The sequence below is a fragment of the Panthera uncia genome, unplaced genomic scaffold, assembly GCF_023721935.1.
Source record: "Panthera uncia isolate 11264 unplaced genomic scaffold, Puncia_PCG_1.0 HiC_scaffold_196, whole genome shotgun sequence".
In the NCBI taxonomy this organism is placed as follows: Eukaryota; Metazoa; Chordata; class Mammalia; order Carnivora; family Felidae; genus Panthera; species Panthera uncia.
The window spans coordinates 59850-80614 of record NW_026058646.1 but is presented as its reverse complement, the minus strand read 5'-3'; the positions used below and the strand labels follow the sequence as shown (position 1 = coordinate 80614).

General features: G+C 44.0%; 1 protein-coding gene across 1 annotated transcript in view; it reads left to right on the top strand.

Annotated features, from left to right (window-relative positions):
* LOC125917530 (protein HEG homolog 1-like) overlaps positions 1-14609 on the top strand; it is a 30828-nt gene extending 16219 nt beyond the window's left edge. Inside the window, exons 4-6 of the mRNA XM_049623709.1 lie at positions 3538-3625; positions 6724-6898; positions 9343-14609. Coding sequence (XP_049479666.1) covers positions 3538-3625; positions 6724-6898; positions 9343-9492 — 413 coding nt within the window. The 3' untranslated portion in view covers positions 9493-14609. The remainder of the gene's footprint in view (positions 1-3537; positions 3626-6723; positions 6899-9342) is intronic.
* The last annotated feature ends 6156 nt before the right edge of the window (positions 14610-20765 follow it).

The following is a 20765-nucleotide window of genomic DNA, read 5'->3' as shown; positions in this document are numbered from 1 at the left end:
TGAGGTCCTCTGCTTTCAGTACAGTGTTCTTTTCTCTACTGTGCAGTTGAAGCCAGTGCCACCCCACGTCTGGTCTGCAGTCTGGCAGCACCACCATGCCCCGGAATCTTGCCAGAGATCATCTCTCTTCTTGGCCCTACTCCAGACCTACAGAATTCAATCTCTCAGGCTGGGGACCAGGCATCTGTGTTCCCACAAGCCCTCTGGGTGACTCAGATGCACAGGAAAGCTTGAGAAATGCTGGTCTGTACCTTTGCTACTCAAAATGTGCTCTGTGGACCGTTCCTGGACTAGGACAAGAGTAATACAAAACTGGAGAGGGAGCACCTGGGAATGTTTATGTTAATTCGATATGGCTGTGACATCCAAGCATGAAAGTTTTATTTTATTTTATACAACCAGTCCACAGGACTCCTTAAAAAATGGAGAAAGGGAAGTTCATGATTGGTGCCTGTAGGGAAAGGCAGGAATTGTCAATGAGGCTATATTTTTTTATTTGAAAACAATACCCAAAATCACCAACAAAGAAGAACTGGTCTTTGGCAGCAGATAGTTTGAGAAGCACTGGTCTACTCCATCTGTGTGTGTGTGTTTCTTTCTTTCTTTCTTTCTTAACATTTATTTATTTATTTTGAGAGAGAGAGAGAGAGAGAGTGAGCAGGGGAAGGCCAGAGAGAGAGGGAGAGAGAGAGAATCCAAAGCAAGCTCCACACTGTCAGCACAGAGCCCAAAAAGCAGGGCTCGATCTCACCATGAGATCGTGACCTGAGCCTAAATCAAGAGTCAGACGCTTAACCAACTGAGCCACCCCGGCACCCCCATCTGTGTTTCTTTTTAGACAAAACTTTTGTTCCAAGGATGACTCTGCCACAACTGGCAGCCAGTTGCAAGGGTGGCTTCTAAAATGAGTGCCTGCTCGTTTTCCTGGAAGTGGGAAAATTCGAACTTGGTGTGGAGGGTGAAGCAGGAGTAGACTTCGGCCTTTCATTAGGAACAAAGGAAGCCACTGTAGGATTTTAAAGCAGAGAAACGGCTTGATCAGACTTGTTCTTTGAAATAAGTGAGCAGGACTGGGCACCGGAAAGTGAGTTGGGAGGTGGTTGCCGTTGCCTGGTCAAAAGTTGATGGCAGTTTAGGGTGGTGTTGGTGGGGACAAAGAAAAGTCAACAGATTCAAGAGATATTGTTGAAAGTGAAACTTGAATACAGGTGTCAGGAGATGTGGGAGAGGATTAGCTCATTCCGTGGTTTGCCTTTCCTTCCTATATGCCTTAATACTGATGGTTTTTCAAGATAATCAGGTTTCTGTGCTATTTATTTAAATAAATGATAGGTAAGTGGTTGGATAGCTTCTATTTGCTTTTATCACACAGTCTGCTTGCTGTCAGCTCTGCACATTACTTTGACTTTACCTGAATACCAAGAGAACATGTTTCCAGTCTTAATTTACTATAGAAAGTCTGGTTATTGGCCCTTTTTAAACATCCTACACCTTACAACCTGGAAACACAATTTTAATTATATTTCCAAAACAACAAAAAACCAATCCGAATACTGAATAGACTTTTCTTTTAAATGCTTATTTATTTTTAGGAGAGAACGAGAGACAGAGAGATAGCAGGGGTAGGGCGTAGAGAGAGGGAGGCACAGAATCTGAGGCAGGCTCCAGACTCTGAGCTGCCAGCACAGAGCCTGACATGGGCCTCAAACTCACGAACCGTGCAATCCTGACCTGAGGCGAAGTCAGGCGCTTCACTGAGCCACCCAGGTGCCTCTGAATACTTTATTGAAAATGTAATTTTGCCAGAAATATGCAGGTATAAAACCAATTAATTAAAATGTTAATATTGTTTATTACATATGATATGTGTGCTTACATATATGACTGCTAGTATCTGGTAGTTAAATCCAGTTTGTATGTATTCAGTGAACAACTCAGTGCTTAGCATGGTTCATGCAGTGATTCCCGAACTCTAGACTTAGTTGACCAGTAATATTTCTTATAATATAGGGTTGCCTACTTTTTATCTTATCAAGTAAGAACCTAAAACCAAATAAAGAATTTTTGTATCTACTTTATCATCATCAATTCAAAAACTTTAAAAACAATATCAAAGTGTGGGAAGTAGTCAAGAAATGTTTCTCTATTTTCTCCATTACTTTTTTTAAAAAACAACTTTACTGGAGGCCTAATTTACACATAATAAAATGCACCCATCTTAAGTGAGAAAAAAAAAAGTAGGAAGGATAAAATCTTAGAACAGTTGTTAAAACCAACAGATTCAGTTTTTGAAGACTTCATGCATCTCCTTTAGTTTTCTGTTAGTGAAAATGACATTGGGGCTGGTCTACAGGTAGAATTTGGGATCCATGCACCATTCTAGGAGTGGCTGAGAAAGGATAAGTCTTCTCAAAACAGTGTAGGTAGGGAAAGAAAAAAATTTCCCCCTTATCCTTCTAGAACCGTACCTCCCTCCCCTCAGTAAAAGATAACCGGAGAAAAATAAAACCATTTTAATTATATAGCACACACAGGAACCCCACAAAGATATGAGGCTCAGAGGCAGCCAGATATTTGATGCTTATATACCCTTCTGAGTTAAGGAAAGGGCTAGGTGTCAGGGGCTGCAAAGGCAAGCGGGTGAAGGTAAGAGGGGGAAATGTTAGGTCAACAAAGGCTGCCTGGCGGGGAAGACCAGTTCTCTTTATTGAAAAAGTGATCTTTGGTCACAGCAGCCTTCCTGGCATAGGCCCCTTTTCTAATGTAAATCTCCCTTACAAAAGGGTTACTCCTGCTCTTTTTTTTTAAATTGTTTTTAATGTTTATTTAAAAATTTTTTTAATGTTTATTCATTATTGAGAGAAAGAGAGAAACTGAGCATGAACAGGGGAGGGGCAGAGAGAGGGGAAGACACAGAATCTGAAGCAGGCTCCAGGCTCTGAGCTGTCAGCACAGAGCCCGACACGGGGCTCAAACTCACCAACCGTGAGATCATGACCTGAGCCGAAGTCGGCCGCCCAACCGACTGAGCCACCCAGGTGCCCCTTTAATGTTTATTTTATTTTTGAGAGAGAGAGACAGACAGAGGTAGAGGCAGAGGCAGAGGCAGAGGCAGAGGCAAGGGAGAGGCAGAGGTAGACAGAGCATGAGCGGGGGAGGGGCAGAGGGGGAAGCCGACAAAATCTGAAGCAGGCCCCAGAGCTGTCAAACCCTTAACCGACTGAACCACCCAGGCGACCCGAGGGTTACTCCTGCTCTTTTCAGAGCTTCTCCTGTGTTGCAGTTTCTCAAAAATAATCAGCTCAAAATAAGCATGCCAACAAGGAATATTTGGGGTAGTATGCTGTACTATTCTCCAACAGAGAAAATGCAGTGCTGGCCTTGAGGAGCCCTTCCTAGGGGCCCAGGAATGAAAGGTGAGGTCCCCAGCTAAGGCCTGATGATAGCTATGAGCTGGGGAGGGAATCACTCCTTTGTATGCATTTATTTATTTATTACCTCTTACCTGTCCACTTTATCCTTTTTTAACCTGTTTAGCCTATCAGCTGATCACCGTGGTGATTGCAGCAGCAGGAGGCGGGCTTCTCCTTATTCTAGGCATTGCGCTGATTGTTACCTGCTGCCGGTGAGTGATGGGGGTTCACATTCTATTTCTCTTTGCCTCTGCTAAGCACAGGTCAGTTTTTACTCTGTTAAAGAATGGTTGGGGTAGTTCGCAGTATTAAATCATAATGTATGACTGAACCATTAAAAAAAGGAGAAAGGGAAATTCCTGATAGGTAGTGCCATTGAACAAAGAAAAGGATACCACATGGGACTTTATTTCCTTTACTAAAAGAGAATACCCAAAAGCACAAGCAACAAAAAAGTGATAGATTGGACTTCATCAAACGTAAAAACTTCTGTGCTTCAAAGAACATTATCAAGAAAATGAAAACACAGCCCACTGAACAGGAGAAAGTGTGTGAAAGTCCTATGTCTAATAAGGGACTGTATCTAGAATATATTAAGAATTCTACCACTCAATAATAAAGATGCAACCTAATTTAAAAATGGGCAAAGAACTCGAATAGACATTTCGCCAAAGGGGATAAACATATGGCCAGGAGGCACATGAAAGAATGCTCAGTATCATTAGCCATTAGGGAAATGCAAATGAAATTGCCATTAGAGACCACCTCGCACCCACTAAAATGGCTATTTAAAAAAAAAAAAAAAGAAAGAAAATAGCAAATGTTGGTGAGGATGTGGAGAGATTAGAATGCTCACACTCTGCTGGTGGAAACACAAAATGGTGCAGCGGCTTTGAAAAAGTCTGGCAGTTCCTCAGAAAGTGAAACATAGTGTTGCCATTTGACCCAGCACCTCTGCTCTGAGGTAGCTATGGAGAGAACTGAATATGTGTGTCTACACATGTCTACACAGAAACATGTACATGAGTGTTCATAGCAGCATTATTCATAGGAGCCAAAAGGTGAAAATAACCCCAATATCTACCAACTGATGAATAGATAGACAAGATGGGATATATCCACACAATGGAATATTATTCAACCATCAAAAGGAGCATAGTACTGACACAAGCTATAAAGTTTATGAACTTTGAAAATATTATACTAAGTGAAAGAAGTCAGTCACAAAAGACCACCTACTATATGATTCCATTTATATGAAATGTTCAAAATAGGCAAATCTAATAGAGGTCGAAAGTAGATTAATGGTTGTCTAGGGCTGGGGTGGAGGGGGAGTGGGGACTGAGGAGTAATGGCCAAGGAGTAAGGGGTTTCTTTTTGGGGTGATGGAAGTGTAAAATTGATTGTGATGATGGTTGCACAAGTCTGAATATACTACAACCACTGGTGTGTACACTTTGGGCACATTTAGAAGCAAAGATGAAGAGGGTTACCTGAGATAATTTAGCAGTAAACAATTTGTAGCAGGCACATGGGGTGAGCAGGTGCTCAGCACGAGGCTTGGCTCTGGGCCTTCTGGAAGCCAGTGTGATTGAGTTTCTACTGGAAAAGGAAGAGAAAGGAAGGAGTTGGATTCTCAGTGATTATCTATTCAGATAAGGGAAAATTATGACCTTTGATTTAGATGATTATAAATGGCAGGAATTTCTCTGACGCAACAGAAGGATGGCACTTCCCAAAATAGCAAGTTATCTTTTCGACCGTTGGCATGAATGACATTTTAAGATATCCTTCACCTCTAGGAAGGCTGCAGAGAGCAGTGTACCCTAACTGCCCATTCGGGAACATGGTCCTTTGCCTGTCATTTACAAAGTTACCACCAAATCATCAAAGACAAACTATGAGTGGAAATAAAATCCTGGGTATGAGACTAGAAGCTAGAGGGATTAAACCTCAAGGAGACGTAAGTCTCATATTTGCTGAGGGTGCAGTACCAGGTAGTATAACCGCCTGGAGAAGCAGCCTGTGACCATGGGCGGCAAAAGGAAGGTGACTGTGAATTAGTAAGTCATTGTTTGAAACCGGACGCCCTGCCCTCCAGGGAGTAACACAGTGGCAGGTCTGTTCTTAACGTGCAAGGAAAGACAACGCCTAAGCCACATGCTGGACATTTGGTTTTATGACCCTGAGTCATTTCATGCCTTCCCAGAAAGTTTATTTATAGGAAAGTGAGGTAAAAAGGAAGAAACTTCAGAATATCTTACCCAGGGCAAATGTAACTAAAAATGTCTGATCCTACCTAGGCCCATTCGATAAGTGAATCACACATATTTCTTGTTTTGTTTTTTTTTAACGTTTATTTATTTTGAGAGAAAGAGAGAAGGGGAGGGGCAGAGAGAGAGGGAGAGAAGATCCCAAGCAGGTCCTGTACTGTCAGCACAGAGCCTGATGCAGGGGTTGATCCCATGAACTGTGAGATCATGACCTGAGCCGAAACCAAGAGTCTGACACTTAAGCAACTGAGCCACCCAGGCACCCCAAATCACACATATTTCAACCATTTCTAGCTAGTGAACCCTCACAGGTAGGGAACTTATCCTGGGCTTTCCCTAACCTGCTGAAAGGAGAATATGTGTGGGAACTATAAACAGGTGGGCATTTTTACAGGTGAAATATCCTGTTTTTATGGTCTGTGAAGTAGCCTCATGTGGTAAAAGGGCACTGGCTGGTGAAGCGGGAGGCCTGAACTCTAGTCCCACTTTGCTAGTAGCAAAATGTGACCTGCGGCACAAGTCTCATCTCTTTGCAAAGCCAGAACCATCTCATCCCCAGAGCTCCTCTTTTTAGTAAATCTTGGTGTGATCTAGAAGCTTCCATGTACATTCTTGTGCTCAGGCAGGTTTGGAACCACTGGACTGAAGAATCCTAAAGGCCCTTTGGTGCCAGCATTCTGGGAATTTATGACCCTGATTTCCCTGGCTCCACCGTGAGGCAGCAACCTCTGTCCCCAGAAGAGACTGTCTGCCTCACTACAGCTGTGTTTGTCCTCCCTGTCCCTGGTAACCTGTCCCTTTGAGTTGGAAGACTTTTTTGTTTTGCATTTTTTTTTTTTGCATCTAATTGCATTTTCACTTGTTTTAGGCAAACACTAAAAATAATAATAATGCCATTTTTCAGTGGACATCTACAGAAGAATATAATGGTAGCTTTCAGTCTAATTTACCTTCTAAAATAATAGAACGTGTTTCACAGATATCATTTCTTTACATAACTTATTCATTTAAATTTCCAAATGTTTTTCACTCCACAGAAAGAGTAAAAATGACATAAGCAAACTCATCTTCAAAAGTGGGGATTTCCAAATGTCTCCCTATGCTGAGTACCCCAAGAACCCTCGCTCACAAGACTGGGGCCGAGAAGCTATTGAAATGCATGAGAATGGAAGTACCAAAAACCTCCTCCAGATGACGGATGTGTATTACTCGGTGCGTATCCCTTTGCCTGGTGCAGCTCAGGCTCCAGTTCCCTCTGACGATTCCCTCTGGACTGTGTTTGGTGGTAAAGACGCTCCAGTCAGTTGAGGGTTAAAGAGAACGGTGGCATGAGCCTCTTATTTACATAATTTAATATTCAGTTTACTTACGATCTATTTGCATGGTGTCTATTAGTCTTGACATCAAGATATAAAGGATATTTCCACAGAACACATTACCTTCATGGGGTTGTAGCAGTAACCCTTCTTGTTACGGAATTTGCTTTTAAGTTATAAGATTGGAAACTGAGAGAAAATTCCGTGACGTTTAGCCTGTGGCCCTGGCACATGCTTTACCTCCTGTGGTTTGGGTAGTTAAAACTGGGGGATTAGAAACAGGTATAAGGAGAACAGTTCAATGTCATCCTCAACAAGCACTTCTCAGAGGTTTAGGAGAGTATTCACTCCGTAGGTCTTCAATAATTGACTGCACCCAGCCCTGGACTGCATCGTTTGGAAAGATGGTAGACTACCTTGAACCCTTGCTCCTTCTGTCCCGCATTGAATAACCCCTGTCTTATTCCCATGTGCTGCCTGGTTCATTTCACCATCGCGCTGCCTCAGCCCTCCAGCAAACACAACCCTGAGCTGAAAAGTAAACAGACATAGGTGACCTCTCATCCCACGTAGACCCGTTTGAGGTAGCAATAAACATGAGACCTTGCCCTGTGGGAACTTAATAGCACTAGGCAATCCTGTGACAGAAGTCACAACACCTCTGGTTACTATGGGGACTAACCGTGAGGGTTCAGACTTTGGACGGGAGGGGTTCACGCTAAGGATGCTGTTGTTAACAGTGGACCCTTTGAAGAACTGGAAACTGGAGGAAGAACAAGGGGAATAAGGGGAAAAATCAACACAGACACAAACAGCGCTAGTTGAAATGTTCCCACTGATGTTTCTGCATAAGTGCTTTGCTTCCTTCTCAGTCTGGGAACTCCTTTTACTCTAATAACTGCAGCCATGTATCTGCAGATATCTGCTAACCAAGCAGGGGGCTTACCCAAGTGTGCCCGCACACTTGCACATTTTACTAGGGACTCTTCACCCCAGCATGGTGAGATCACATAGGGACAGACAGACCCGTGGTGTCGTAGGACCAACTCCTCTTCGTTTCCATGGAGTTAGCTAAAGAGTTGCCTTAAATAGATATCATCAGGAACTTAGACCAGCCCCATCTGCACATCGGAAATAGGCTGAGCAGTCTGTAGAAGCAGGGCCTACGCTTATGGCGTGAAGCAGCTTGTCACCTGAGAAGGCTGTCCCTCACAGTGGTCTCAGGTGTACTTTGGGCACCCCAAGGATTCACGTTCATTATATGCCGTATCCAGTGTTTTCTTTCTGCCAGGCAAGCATTTTCTCCTGGTGGTCCTCAGTGAGGGCCTCTTCAAAGTAGCCATGTCATTCCTTGGGGGCTTCTTTTGCACATCAGCTAGGTAGTCATGATGCTCTCAGCTAGGATCTGGTCAGAGATACCTGAGAATCACTGTTGGCCTCCCGCTCTGAGGTCCTCACTCCACCTTTGACAGCTGGTCCTATGACCTTGCAAAAGTCAACTCCCCATTCATGGCAGAGACAGTAGTGTTCTGCTAAATGCCAGGGAGGATTTAAAGCCATTGTGGTCCACAGAGACAGACACACCTGGTAATAATCAGGTAATAATCTTGATAATTAGCCCAGGTCTTTTCCTATGTTGGTCTAAAATCGCTGGGCTCCCCTTGATAGTTTTTTTAATCTCCTTTTAAAATATAGGCAGGGGCACCTGGGTGGCACAGTCAGCTAAGTGTCCAACTCTCGATCTCAGCTCAGGTCTTGATCTCAGGGTTATGAGTTCAAGCCTGCACTGAGTTCCATGCTGGGCATAAAGCCTACTAAGAAAAGAAAGAGGAGAGGAGAGGAGGGGAGGGGAGGGGAGGGGATGGGAGGGGAGGGGAGGAGAAGGGAAAGAAGGAAGAAAAGAAAGAAAGAAAGAAAGAAAAAAGGAAGAAAAGAAAGGAAAGGGAGGGAGGGAAGGAAGGAAGGAAGAAAGAAAGAGAGGGAGGAAGGAAGGAAGGGAGAGAGAGAAAGAGAGAGAGAAAGAAAGAGAAAGAGGAGGGAGGGAGGGAGGAAAAGAGAGAGAGGAAGGAAGGAAAGGGAGGGAGGAAGGAGAGAAAGAAAAGAAAGCAAGAAAGAAAAGAAAGAAAAAATGAAATATAGGCAAAAGTATCCCAGGGTTCAGGAAAGGAGGGTCTGGAAGGTTCTGACTTCTGGGTCGAGCCCTGCTCTGCTGTGTTTAGCTGCCTCCATCGTAGGTTTGTTAAAACATAGCATTATTCTTAAAAATACAAAACCACACACACATTAAATTAGATCCATGAATAATAAATTGACTTTTCTCCTTTTCTTTCTGACTACCAGCCCACAGGTGTAAGGAATCCTGAACTTGAACGAAATGGACTCTACCCGGCCTACACTGGACTGCCGGGGTCACGGCACTCGTGCATCTTCCCTGGACAGTATAACCCATCTTTCATCAGTGATGAGAGCAGGAGAAGAGACTATTTCTAAGTGCGGAAGAGAGAGGGAGGGCCCACTGCTCTGAGCAACTTGTGGGATCTCGGCTGCTCAGAGTACTGTACCAGGGGGGCCCGCGAATACTGGCTGCTCCCAGGACTCGCGGAGCCACATGTGAATGGCAAGCAGGAAGCGGGACAGGCGTGAGGGGCGTAACCACAGTGGAAGGAGACAGATGGATGCGGGGACGTGGAACTGAGGGCTGCTTGTTAGGCACCTGCACTGTTACTGTGAACGTGAACGTGGGCCGGTACCAGGAGTCTCTCAGTTCAGCAGCCACCACCGGCCGAGGGCTGACTGTTAGCCAGGCACATGGTCAGGCACCTTCACCAGGACCTAGTCTTTCCTCAGTTTGCACTTTAGTAAATTGGATAGGGAGGTCTCCTTTCGGATTTGTTTCAAGACTGTTCCAGAAAGAAGGCCTCTCTTCCTCAGACACTTCCATAAGCCTCAGTTGGGTGGTGGTTAATTTACGGCAGAGCACTGGCTCTTTTGTTGTGTTCCTGCCCAGTATCTACATGCTCAACAACAGATGACGATGATAAACATACCGCTAAGGTTTGGAGATGCTGTAGGGGAACATACAGTATTTTCGTGGGCTTCTAGGTCTCCTGCAGTTTCCAAGCCCACCCTCAAAATGAGGAATTGAAATTTATGAGGCACAGCACACACTCCACTTTGTTTTTTAATCAAGGTGACACGTTTATTTAGGAGTATTTTTTCCCTCTGCAGTTACATCCCACTTTTTCAAATAAGTCTGGATCCGGGCAAAACAAGCTCCACGTGGTTTTCAACAGAGGCGCCCCCTGCCTGTGGTGAGGCCCAGCAGGTAGCAGTGGGCACAGGCGCTGGGCGAGGGCCCTGGTGGGGGACTCTCAGAGCTGGAGGCGGTGGGGTGCTTCTCGTCCCTGAGCGCCTCACCCCCCACCTTTGAGGCCCAAGTACTATGTGTATGCAGTAGAAATGGAGAGCAGAATGCAGATTGGGTCTGAGGGGCATTCCACCACTAATGGAAAAGCAGCCTGATGGAGTCCCCGCAGCTGAATGTGGTGAAAGGAGCAGGCTGATGGGGCACGTTCAGTTTCCTGAAACCCAGTGCTTTGGGAAGCCATGTGGGTTCCTGAGGAAGCCTAGGGAGCTGGGATAGAGCCACACGTCCCGTCTGTGAGTCTGCTTCCTTACTAGTGCAGCCTTCTTTGATTGTATCCCAGATCTTGTCCCCTGACTCAGTGCGAACTTTCACCCAACTGCTCAAAGCTGTTTATTCACTGAATAACTTATTTTCACTCATGCAGTAATTTGTACCTCTTTATACCGCTGCATGGTTCCCTCCAGAAACATCATTTAAGTCGGCATTGGAGAGCTAAAGACTTGTGGCCAGTTAAGGAGTTGAGAGTTTGCCTTTGGGAAGGAAATTCCACCTGTCTTATTTATTATGCCTGCGAGATGGGTCCTGGGAGAAGGGGGCATACCCCGTACTCAGCGTCTTTAAGTGCTGCTTGGGGAACTGCAGTTGTTCTCATCATCTGCTTTTGAAACATCCTGTTTTGGGATGAGAACACAGTGGCAAAAGAATTGTTCCCATCCTGAAGCTTGGAGCTCCGTGGCACCTGCATTCATGGAAGCGGTGTAGCCTTCGGGGACAGTTAAGTCTTGGGTGTGGTTGTTTTCTCAGAGTTCTCTTTTTAGAATGTATCTCATCCTTATTCTTATGTAATCCTCGTCCTAACAGTCTTAAGTGTCAACTCCTGTGTCCCGGGGTCTCCACGAGCCACCAATACCCTGCTGCAGCAGGAACACAAAGCAGGTGTGATGCTTCTTAGTCGTTAAATTGCACTCATCTCCCGAGATACGCAAAGAATTCTGTTTTTGTCAGTGGATGCCGACTTAAAATTTCAGAGCATCACCTTTCAGAATCCTTGGGTCTTGGATCTCTCTGGGGAAGCAAACAGCCCTTTGTGCCTCCTAGTCTTGCATCTAACTGGAGAGCTCTGAGCCCCTGCACTCCGGCTCACCATAGCCGACAGGCTCGGCTGTCTCGCGAGTAGCCTAGCTTCCTGGCTCTTGATATTGATCCTTGCTCCTCCCAGGGACCCAGAGCCATGGCGGGGAGCTATTCCCAGGCTTACTCAGCTAAGGGTGTTGGATGACATCACAGCTGACAAATCATCTCCTGTGTCAGGACTAGAAGCTAGAAGTTACATAAAATGAAGTGTTCTGTCTCAAAAGCATTCTTGGGAAGAATCCCAAAGTCCAGAAAACAGTGTCCTGTGAGTTCCAAGAATGCTTTCCTGTGAGTACGTTTTGTGCACATGAAATGGATTAAGAATATTGTTTTTCATTTACTGTGAAAAAAGGAGGACCCGTACAATGTTAAGTTCATATGTATCTCATTTCTAGGAGGCTGTGGGGTTGGAGAAGGTGTATCTCAAAAGCATGAGGGTCTAAGAAGGTATGCAAACAGCATGATTGTTATCCGGTGCCAGCTGCCACCCTGAGTGAGGAAGGGAGAGGCTGGCTTTGCCCCAGCCTGGGGTTAATACCTCCTAAAGGACCTGCCTGGGCCTAGGGCAAACAACCAATAGGACAGCAGCAGCTGCTGGATTGAAGGGACAGGGCTGGGGGCACCCCTGGCAAGCAGAAGCTCTCAGCTCCCGTATAGGTGCTCGGTATCAGCCCCTGTACCTGGAATGTGTGATCCGTGCTCATAGAAATACCATGGTCCTGCCTCCCTGGGGCCCCACAGCTAGGGGAAGGTGGAAGGGAAAAGTGACACTTAACTGCTCTTGAGAGGCTTAAACTTCTGCAGGGAGAGCTGACTGAATAGAAACCATGCGTCCTGTAGCAAGCGGAAGCACTTTGCTGGGACTCTCAGAGCAGGGTGGGACTCACCTGCCAGCCACCTGGCAACTGTGGGTTTTGTTTAAACTCCAGGGGCTCTTATTTCTCCTGTCTTTTCCTCTCTGCCCCATGAGTCAGCCCAGGACACTGGAGACAACTTACGAAGTCTACCTGTCACAGCCAGAATCTCTGGTGTTCCCACTATGGCCAGGCTCTGTGCAACGTCCCTGGCCTCACTCACCACACCCTTGTGAAGTATGCATGAGAGTGTCCGTTTCTTGTACCTGTGAACTTCCGGAGGGAAAAATATCTTGCCTTGGAGAGCCAGGATTCAAACCCTTCTCCCTGCCTTGCCATCATGGTGAATGCCTCGCCGTCTAAATGTACCTTAAATGTCAAAGAGGGCATGAGAGACTGGGCTTAAAATATACTTAAGAAAAAATAAATAACCTTAATATTATTAAGCATTAACTAAACTAATGAGATGAAATGCAAAAAAAAAAAAAAAGTTGAATCCTTTTGGAAAAAGTCCTTTCGGGTTTGTTATTGCATATATTTCTTGGACACTTGAGGTCATCATTAATAACGACTGGCTTGTGCTTAGCAAGAAGCATACTGGTGCGTGGCTTTGAGTGTAGGAAGGGTAAGGCGATGACCCAGTTTTCTGACAAACACAGCCAGACTTAGATGTCCATCTCAGGGCTGTTTGGCCTTGTTCCCATGGTAAGGCTATGGCTCCCACATACTGGAAGCACATTTTTGTGAACGTTATCAGAAATTGGGAACATATTCAGTTGAATGTCTTAAATGCTGACAAATCTTCCTTCTTTGACGAAATTTTATTTTCAGAAGCAGCTAAGTCATTTAGAGCCAAAATTGTTGAATGGGTAGTGTAATCAAGCTGGCTGATAGCATTTGAAATTATAAACAAAGATGTGAGTATTAAGCTCTTCAAGAGGTAATTCTTAAGAAGTTGGCCCAAACAGAAGGGCAGCATCTTTGCAAGACAAGGCAGGATGGCTGCCAGAGAAAATGTTTTTGAAGGACGATATTTTTCAGATGTGAAAGTTCCCAGAGCAGGCACATTAGGGTCATCCCTCACACGTGGCTTTGTGGGGCCTCCATGAAGCCATCTTGCCCACTGGCGAAGTGCCCAGGTGCGCGGTAACTCTGGGAACTTTGCCTGAAGAAGCCAAAGCTGAGCATTCTAGTTGCTCCTGGCTTAGGTCAGCCCAGTGTACCCCAAAGTAGGGTTGAAACCCATAGCTCTAAGATACTTACACTGATTTCAAAGCAAGAGTACTTCTTTGGAGACAGAAAGAATACAAAGTTCAGTATTTTCTATCTTTCAAACTGCCCTTAATATCAAAGATATTTTTCTATGTGAAGACTTGTGTGGAGTTAAAAGGGACCTGTCCTTTCCTCCTTCTTGACAAAGCATCATTCTGAGGCTCTCATGTGCATTTTTGGAAGAGAGCTACGGTTTTGTAGAATTGTCTTTTGAGTGTGTGTTCTGTTTTTCTTTTTTTTTTTTCTTAAATCCAGAGAAGGAAACTGGTTAAAATACTAGAAACATCAGAGTATTAAATGTCAGTGAATTTGTTGTGCTAAAATATCTTTTCAATAGTGTTATAATCCATCCTAGTTGGTGTCAACCGCTCACAGAAAAGCCTGTGAAACCAAAGGGGACAATTAAGGTTTACAAAGAGACAGGTCTTAGACCAGCTTTGTCCCCTCTGCATTTTTCAAGAGGCTTTCAAAGGATCTGCATATTAAATTCTGGTTTTATATGTATTTTTGGACATGCACTGCAGGTGCAGAGTTCTTGTGTAGGAAGGAGAGGACTGGACAGAAGTGGGATGGAACCAGGTTTACCTGGGAAACTAACACAGATTTCTGTATTACCTTGGCCTGTTTCTTTAAAAAAAAAAAAAATGTCTTTCATCCTGGGTTGCTGTGAGTTTTGTTACTGTTTGTGTCGCTGGATTTATGGTTAAATGAAGCACGTAGCTGGGATATGAACTTCTTGAGTTTTCACATTGTCCCGAGTTTCTTTTTGCAAACCTTTAAACCTTAGCCCCTGGTTGATTGTGTTAAAACCATTATGAGAATGTTATTTAAAGTTGTATTATAATTGCAACCTCCACTAATTATTCAGTACTGTAGCAGCAAAGTATTATTTGTAAGAATTTGGTTATTTTTATACTTATACCTACTTTAAGTCTGGCGTTCTAGTCAGTAAATGATGCAATAAAATGAATATCATTTTCCTTGTGTGTTTTTCTCATACTAACAAGCTAATTAGACCAGAGTACAGCAAGTTACCCTTCACAAGTTAACAGTGGGACTGTGCAGTGAACTCTTGCATGGCAAATCTAGGGATTGAGTCATTTCTGTATCCTCAATGCCCAGCACAGTGAGGAAAGACACTTTTGATGATGGGTGGATGGACAGTCACACTGACCTAAATGATAAAAAGCCTAATTCAGGTATAACACCTGCTTTTGTTTACCTTACTTTTCTTTCTGTGGATTGGAGAGTTTAGGTAACCAATTCAGATGTTAAACATTTCCTCCTGAATGGCCCCCTCCACCACCCCAGGCCAACTCTTCCCATCTTGGAGGGGGAAGGGCTATAAGCATATCTGTGCTCTGTGGCAGGGAGAATTCGTGGAACTTGAAGAGATGGGCCATGAGCCTGAGCCTTTCCCTTACACTGGCCAGTGAATGTGGCTGCCTGGCTAGATGTTATGTTCATTAATTATTTGCTTCCTTCAGTACCTTTCATGGCAGGGATGGATGAACCTCCTGGATGCTTTATGACAGAAACGTTGGGCACTAGGAGAGGCTAATAATGGCAGCTTGGTGCATGATGGTGAACTTCGGGCAGACTAGATCAGGGTTGCAGTCCCTCAAACATCTCAGAATGGAGATGACCAGCAGCACTCTCCTGTCCTGACCCGGCTCCCCCCAACTCCGCTTTCCCAGGCCACCCCAACCGAGATCTTCACAGGAGCCCAGGACTGACCCCTCTCTTTTTCCTACCCAGCTCAGCCAGACGTGATAAACATCACGGCGTTTTCAGACCCACTCACCCCTGGTATCTGTTTGGGACCTAAAACGGGTCCAATGCTGTCCACTGACAAACTGGCCGGAGAGCTTGCCCTTCTTGTGCATCTGACCCGGGAATGTTGTGCCTCCACCTCAGGCATCGATTCACCAGTAAGTAAAGACCTAAAAAATATCTGTAAAAGGACTTCACCAATGTACACGGAGTTGTTCCAGTTGCTTGGGAAGTGACGAAAGGTAAGGGGCATAATCTATAGATTAGATAGGCCAGAGTCCTTCTGTACAGGGTACTAGATGGCCAAGATATCTCTGACATCCCCAGAACTGGGTTGTGGCATCATGCAACCATCTCACGCAGCAAGCATGAACTCCAGAAAGAAGAGAGATGCCAGGAATAAAGACACTTGTTGATTTTTATTGCCCTCATAAAAACTTAAAGTAGCATCAGAAGGCCTGGGCTCTGACCACTGGTAGACATTCTCTAAATGTCATGGCTGTTTGTCCCAGACCATGATGTCAGACTGAAGTTGATTCATTAGTAACTGGTCCCAAAGACTTTGGACTTGCTGTCAAAGTATTGACAATTCCCTTCCCCGTCCCTCCACCTGCTCCCCATATCATGAAGGGATTAATGATTGCAAAATTGTAAACTCTAGGGGTGGGAATGGAGCCTGTCCTATTGAATATTATAAGTTCAGTGCCTGGCACCTAACAAGCATTTGCTAAAACACAATGAGTGAATAAGTGGAAGTTGAAACTTTGCAACAGGAGAAATACACTGAAGTTGGAGGTCCTGGAGACTTAGTCGCTCCAGTAGCTGCAGGCTGGAGGCTCCATGATAGCGAGTATGCACACGGCTATGACACACAATGAACAGGAACACTTAGCAAAGATCTCTTGTAGCAAAGCCCAAGCAGGGCTTTAAAGATGCGCCAGGAAGCCCTTTGCCTGGTGGATTGTGGAACAATGGTACGATGAAATACTACTCAGCAAAGAAAAGGAACAAACTATCGCAGCAGGCAGCACCCCTTGCGTGAGTCTCACAACCATTGTGCTAAGTGAAAAGAGCCAGACATAAAAGCCTTCATACTGTATAATTCCATCTATATTACATTCCAGAAAGGACAAAACTGTGGGGACAGGAAAACAGATGAGTGGTTGCTTGGAGGTAGGGAGGGGCATTTCTGCTGTTCTCTAAACATTTCCAGCTTTCCTCCTTCCAGGCACATGGTAGGATGCACTTCCCGCCTCTTTTGAAATAGAGCCATGTGACTTGGTTTGACCAAAGAAATGTGAGTGGAAGTGAAATGTAACACTTCTGGGAAGACCCTTTAAGAGCCAGTGTGTAAGGTTCACTCCTCTTGTCTCAGCAGTCATGGAAATACATGTTGAAGTGCAGCCACTACTGTTGGCCTGGGACCCTGGCTCATCGGGCTTAGAGATATCCTTTTGCTTTGTTACGTACTGAGATTTAGGAGTCATTTACTGCAGCATTACCTGGTCCGTCCTGACCAGCACAGCGCTCTAAAATTAACACCAGTGACTGATGTTTACATGAATTGCTTGGTCACTAGTTCGATGCCATGGAACATTTATGATTATCATTGAAATTGTCCAACTAAGTGATTTTAGGTTTGTGTGATTATTTTTTTGTCTGGTTTTTTAGCAGGTCACATTAGAGACCTTCAATAGTGGCTAATATTTTTTAAGCCTGATGCTTGAAACTTTGTGATATGGATGAGCTTTTGAACCAGAATGACCTAGGTTTGAAACAGTTTATTAGCTGTGAGATCTTGATGAATTTTTTGACTATTCGGATCGTTACTTTCCTCCTCTATGAAATTAGAAATAATGATATCCTAATTCAGAGGTATGTTGAGAGATTAAATGATAGGATGTCTCTAAAGTGTATCTGAATGGGGCGCCTGGGTGGCTCAGTTGGTTGAACCTCTGACTTCAGCTCAGGTCATGATCTCACAGTTCATGAGTTCAAGCCCCATGTTGGGCTCTCAGCTGTCAGTGTAGAACCCACTTCAGATCCTCTGTCCCTCCCGCACTCTCTCTTCTTCCCCTGCTTCAAAAATAAAAACATTTCAAAAAGTTACCAGAAAAATAAAAAGTGTATCTGAACAATAGGATGCATCGTTTACCTCTGGGCCTGGGACGAAGCTGGCATTGAGTAGATGTGTTTCACAGGCTCCACGGTAGGTGTGCTTGAAGCAGCTGTCTTGTTCAGATAAAGCTAGAATATTAGTTCCTCTGCCTTTTCCTCCTGCTTACCTCACAGCTGCCAAATCCCATTGTCAGGCATTATCACTATGATGTCAATAAGACAAAAGTTGTGTTGCACAATACAGTACGTTATTCTCCACGGGGAACTTGATCTATATTTAGCCCAGCGATGACTCGAGAAATTGAGGAACAAAGTCCATCTTAATTGTCACTCCACACCCAGCATCCCAACCATAGATTTCTCAGCTTCCTTACTTCCTTATTGGTTGATTCACCTTTCACATTGAAACTAATTCCTTTCTAAAGACCAAGGGATTGGAATATAGCCATCCAAACCTGGGAAAGCAAGAATGGGGTCATCTTTGCTCACAGAATCTTTGAATATGAGACCTGGAGAGCATTTCGGTGAGGTCTAGGCCAGTGGTGTACAAAACCTGCCCTTGGAGAGGAGCTGGGCCAGGAAGAAGTCATCACTGGGCTGAGGCCAATGCATGAAATAAATAGTGAGTTTTTCAAAAAGCTAAATTTGTTCAATTTAAACGCGGTATCTTTGGGGCATCAGGGTGGTTCATTCGGATAAGCGTCCGACTCTTGATTTCAGCTCAGATTGTGATCTCACAGTCTTGAGATCAAGCCCTGCGTCAGGCTCTGCACTGAGTGTGGAGCGTGCTTGGGATCCTCTCTCTCCCTCTCTCTCTCTCTGCCCTTCTCCTGTGTGTGCATGCACATGCGCACTCTCTCTGAAAATAAACATTAAAAAAAATTTTTAAATAATATATTTTTAGGAGATAATATCCTTTCTACTTTTTTAGTTATAAAATGACCTTTATTTTATGAAACAATGGTGATAGCAAATGGTAGTTCGTTCTTTCGTTCTTTCTGTCTTTCTTTCTTTCTTTCTTTCTTTCTTTCTTTCTTTCTTTCTTTCTTTCCATTTTTGTGCCCACACTTAGTTAGCAAGCACCTCTGTATCCATTTCCTCCACATCACTAGTTTGGGACATAGCACTAGTTTTTTTGTTCGTTTGTTTGTTTGTTTTGTTTTTTTACACGTTTGAATCTGAGAACCACTGACATGTTCCAGCTAGGCCATTTTATGAAAGAAGAAACGAAAGCCCTATGAGCCTGAGTTACTTTTCCCAAAGTTTCCTATTGTCCCTGGTTGTTGTCCAAGAAAGAAGCATCATCACACAGTGCTTAAAAGAGTACAGGCTTCAGAGGCAGATCTGGATACAAATCCTGGGCCCCTATGAGCCACTCACTAGGATAGGGTCTTGACAAAGCTGTGGCATTCCTCACATCTTAGTCGTCATTGGGTATTTTTTCCATTTTTAAAACTAGGTTAGTGTCAAGTATAAAAACGAAGTCCTTTTCAAAAGGACAGAATCAAGCTGGTCTCAGACTTCACAGCAACACACAAAGCTTGAGGACAATGAAGCAATATCTACAAAATTATTTATTTCATCATGAAAGCAATAGGGAGGGGTTGTATAAAAGAAAATATTTCAGGGAACCCAGCACCCAAAAAATTATTCCATGGTGAAGTCCAGCCAACCAGGAGAAAAATCAAAATCCTGAATTTAGGAATGGAGAAGCCATGAGGGTAAGTATTGAAACTGTTTAACTATAGACCTAAGAGTGAAGAAAAATAATCAAAATTTAGGAGTAGAATATAAAGCTTACAAAACCCCGGCAAAGTAAAAATACAATGTAAGTAACAAAAACACGAAGTATACGAGAATGAGATGCTCTTTCCCTTACTTTTCAGAGCAGGTGGATCAATCCATACTGTCTGAAGTTAAATAATAAGTTTTTAAAAACTATGTCTTATGGGTTTTCACAGTACAGGCATATCTCATTTTATTGCACTTTGCTTTATGGTGCATTGCAGACATTCCATTTGTTACAAATTGAAGGTTTGTGACAGTCCTGTATTGAGCAAGTCTACAGGCCCCATTTTTCCAATAGCATTTGCTCGTTTCATGTCTCCCTCACATTTTGGTAATTCTCGCAATATCTCAAACTTGTTCATTATTATGTGGGTTATGGTGATCTGTGATCAGTGACCTTTGATGTTACTATTGTAATTGGGGGCGCCATGAACTGAGCCCATATAAGACAGCCAATTTGATAGAAAAATGTGTGTATTCTGACTGCAGAAAAATGTGTGTATTCTGACTGCTCCACCAACCAGCCATTCCCCCAACTCTCTCCCTCTCCTTGGGCCACCTGATTCCCTGAGACACAGCAGTATTGAAATCAGGCCAGTTAATAATCCTACAGTGGCCTGTAAGTGTTCAAGTGAAAGGAAGAGTCACGTGTCTGTCACTAAAGCAAAAGCTAAAAATGATTTAGCTTAGTGAGGAAGACCCGTTGAAAGCTGAGACATGCCAAAAGCTACGCCTCTTGCACCAGTTAGCCAAGTTGTGAAGGAAAGTTCTTGAAGAAAAGAAAAAGTACTACTCTAGTAAACACACAAATGATGACAAAGCCTTATTGCTGTTAGGGAGGAAGTGTTAGTGATCTGGATAGAAGGTCAAACCAGACACAACATTTCCTTAAGCCAAAGCCTAATCCAGAGCAAGACTCTAACTCTCTTCAATTCTGTGAAGGCAGAGGAGGTGAGGAAGATGCAGGGGAAAAGTTGGAAGCTAGCAGATGTTGGTTCATGAGGCTTAAGGAGAGAAGCCATCTTCATAACAGAAAAGTGCAAGGCAAAGCAACAGGTGCTGATGCAGAAGCTGCAGGAAGTTATCCAGAAGATCTAGTTCTGGTAATTAATGGATGTGGCTACACCAAACAGATTTTCACTGTGATCAGAACAGCCTTCTATTGAAAGAAGATGCCATCTAGGACTTTCATAGCCAGAGAGAAGTCAATGCCTGGCTTCAAAGTTTCAAAGGACAGGCTGATTCTCTTATTAGGGGCTAATGCAGCTGGTGACCTAAAGCTGAAGCCAGTGCTCATTTGCCATTCCCGAAATCCTAGGGCCCTTAGGAATTGTACTAAATCTATTCTGTCTGTTTCTATAAATGGAACAACAAAGTGTGGATGACCGCACACCTGTTTACAATGTGGGTCAGTGCATATTTTAAGCATACCATTGAGATCTACCACTCAGAAAAAA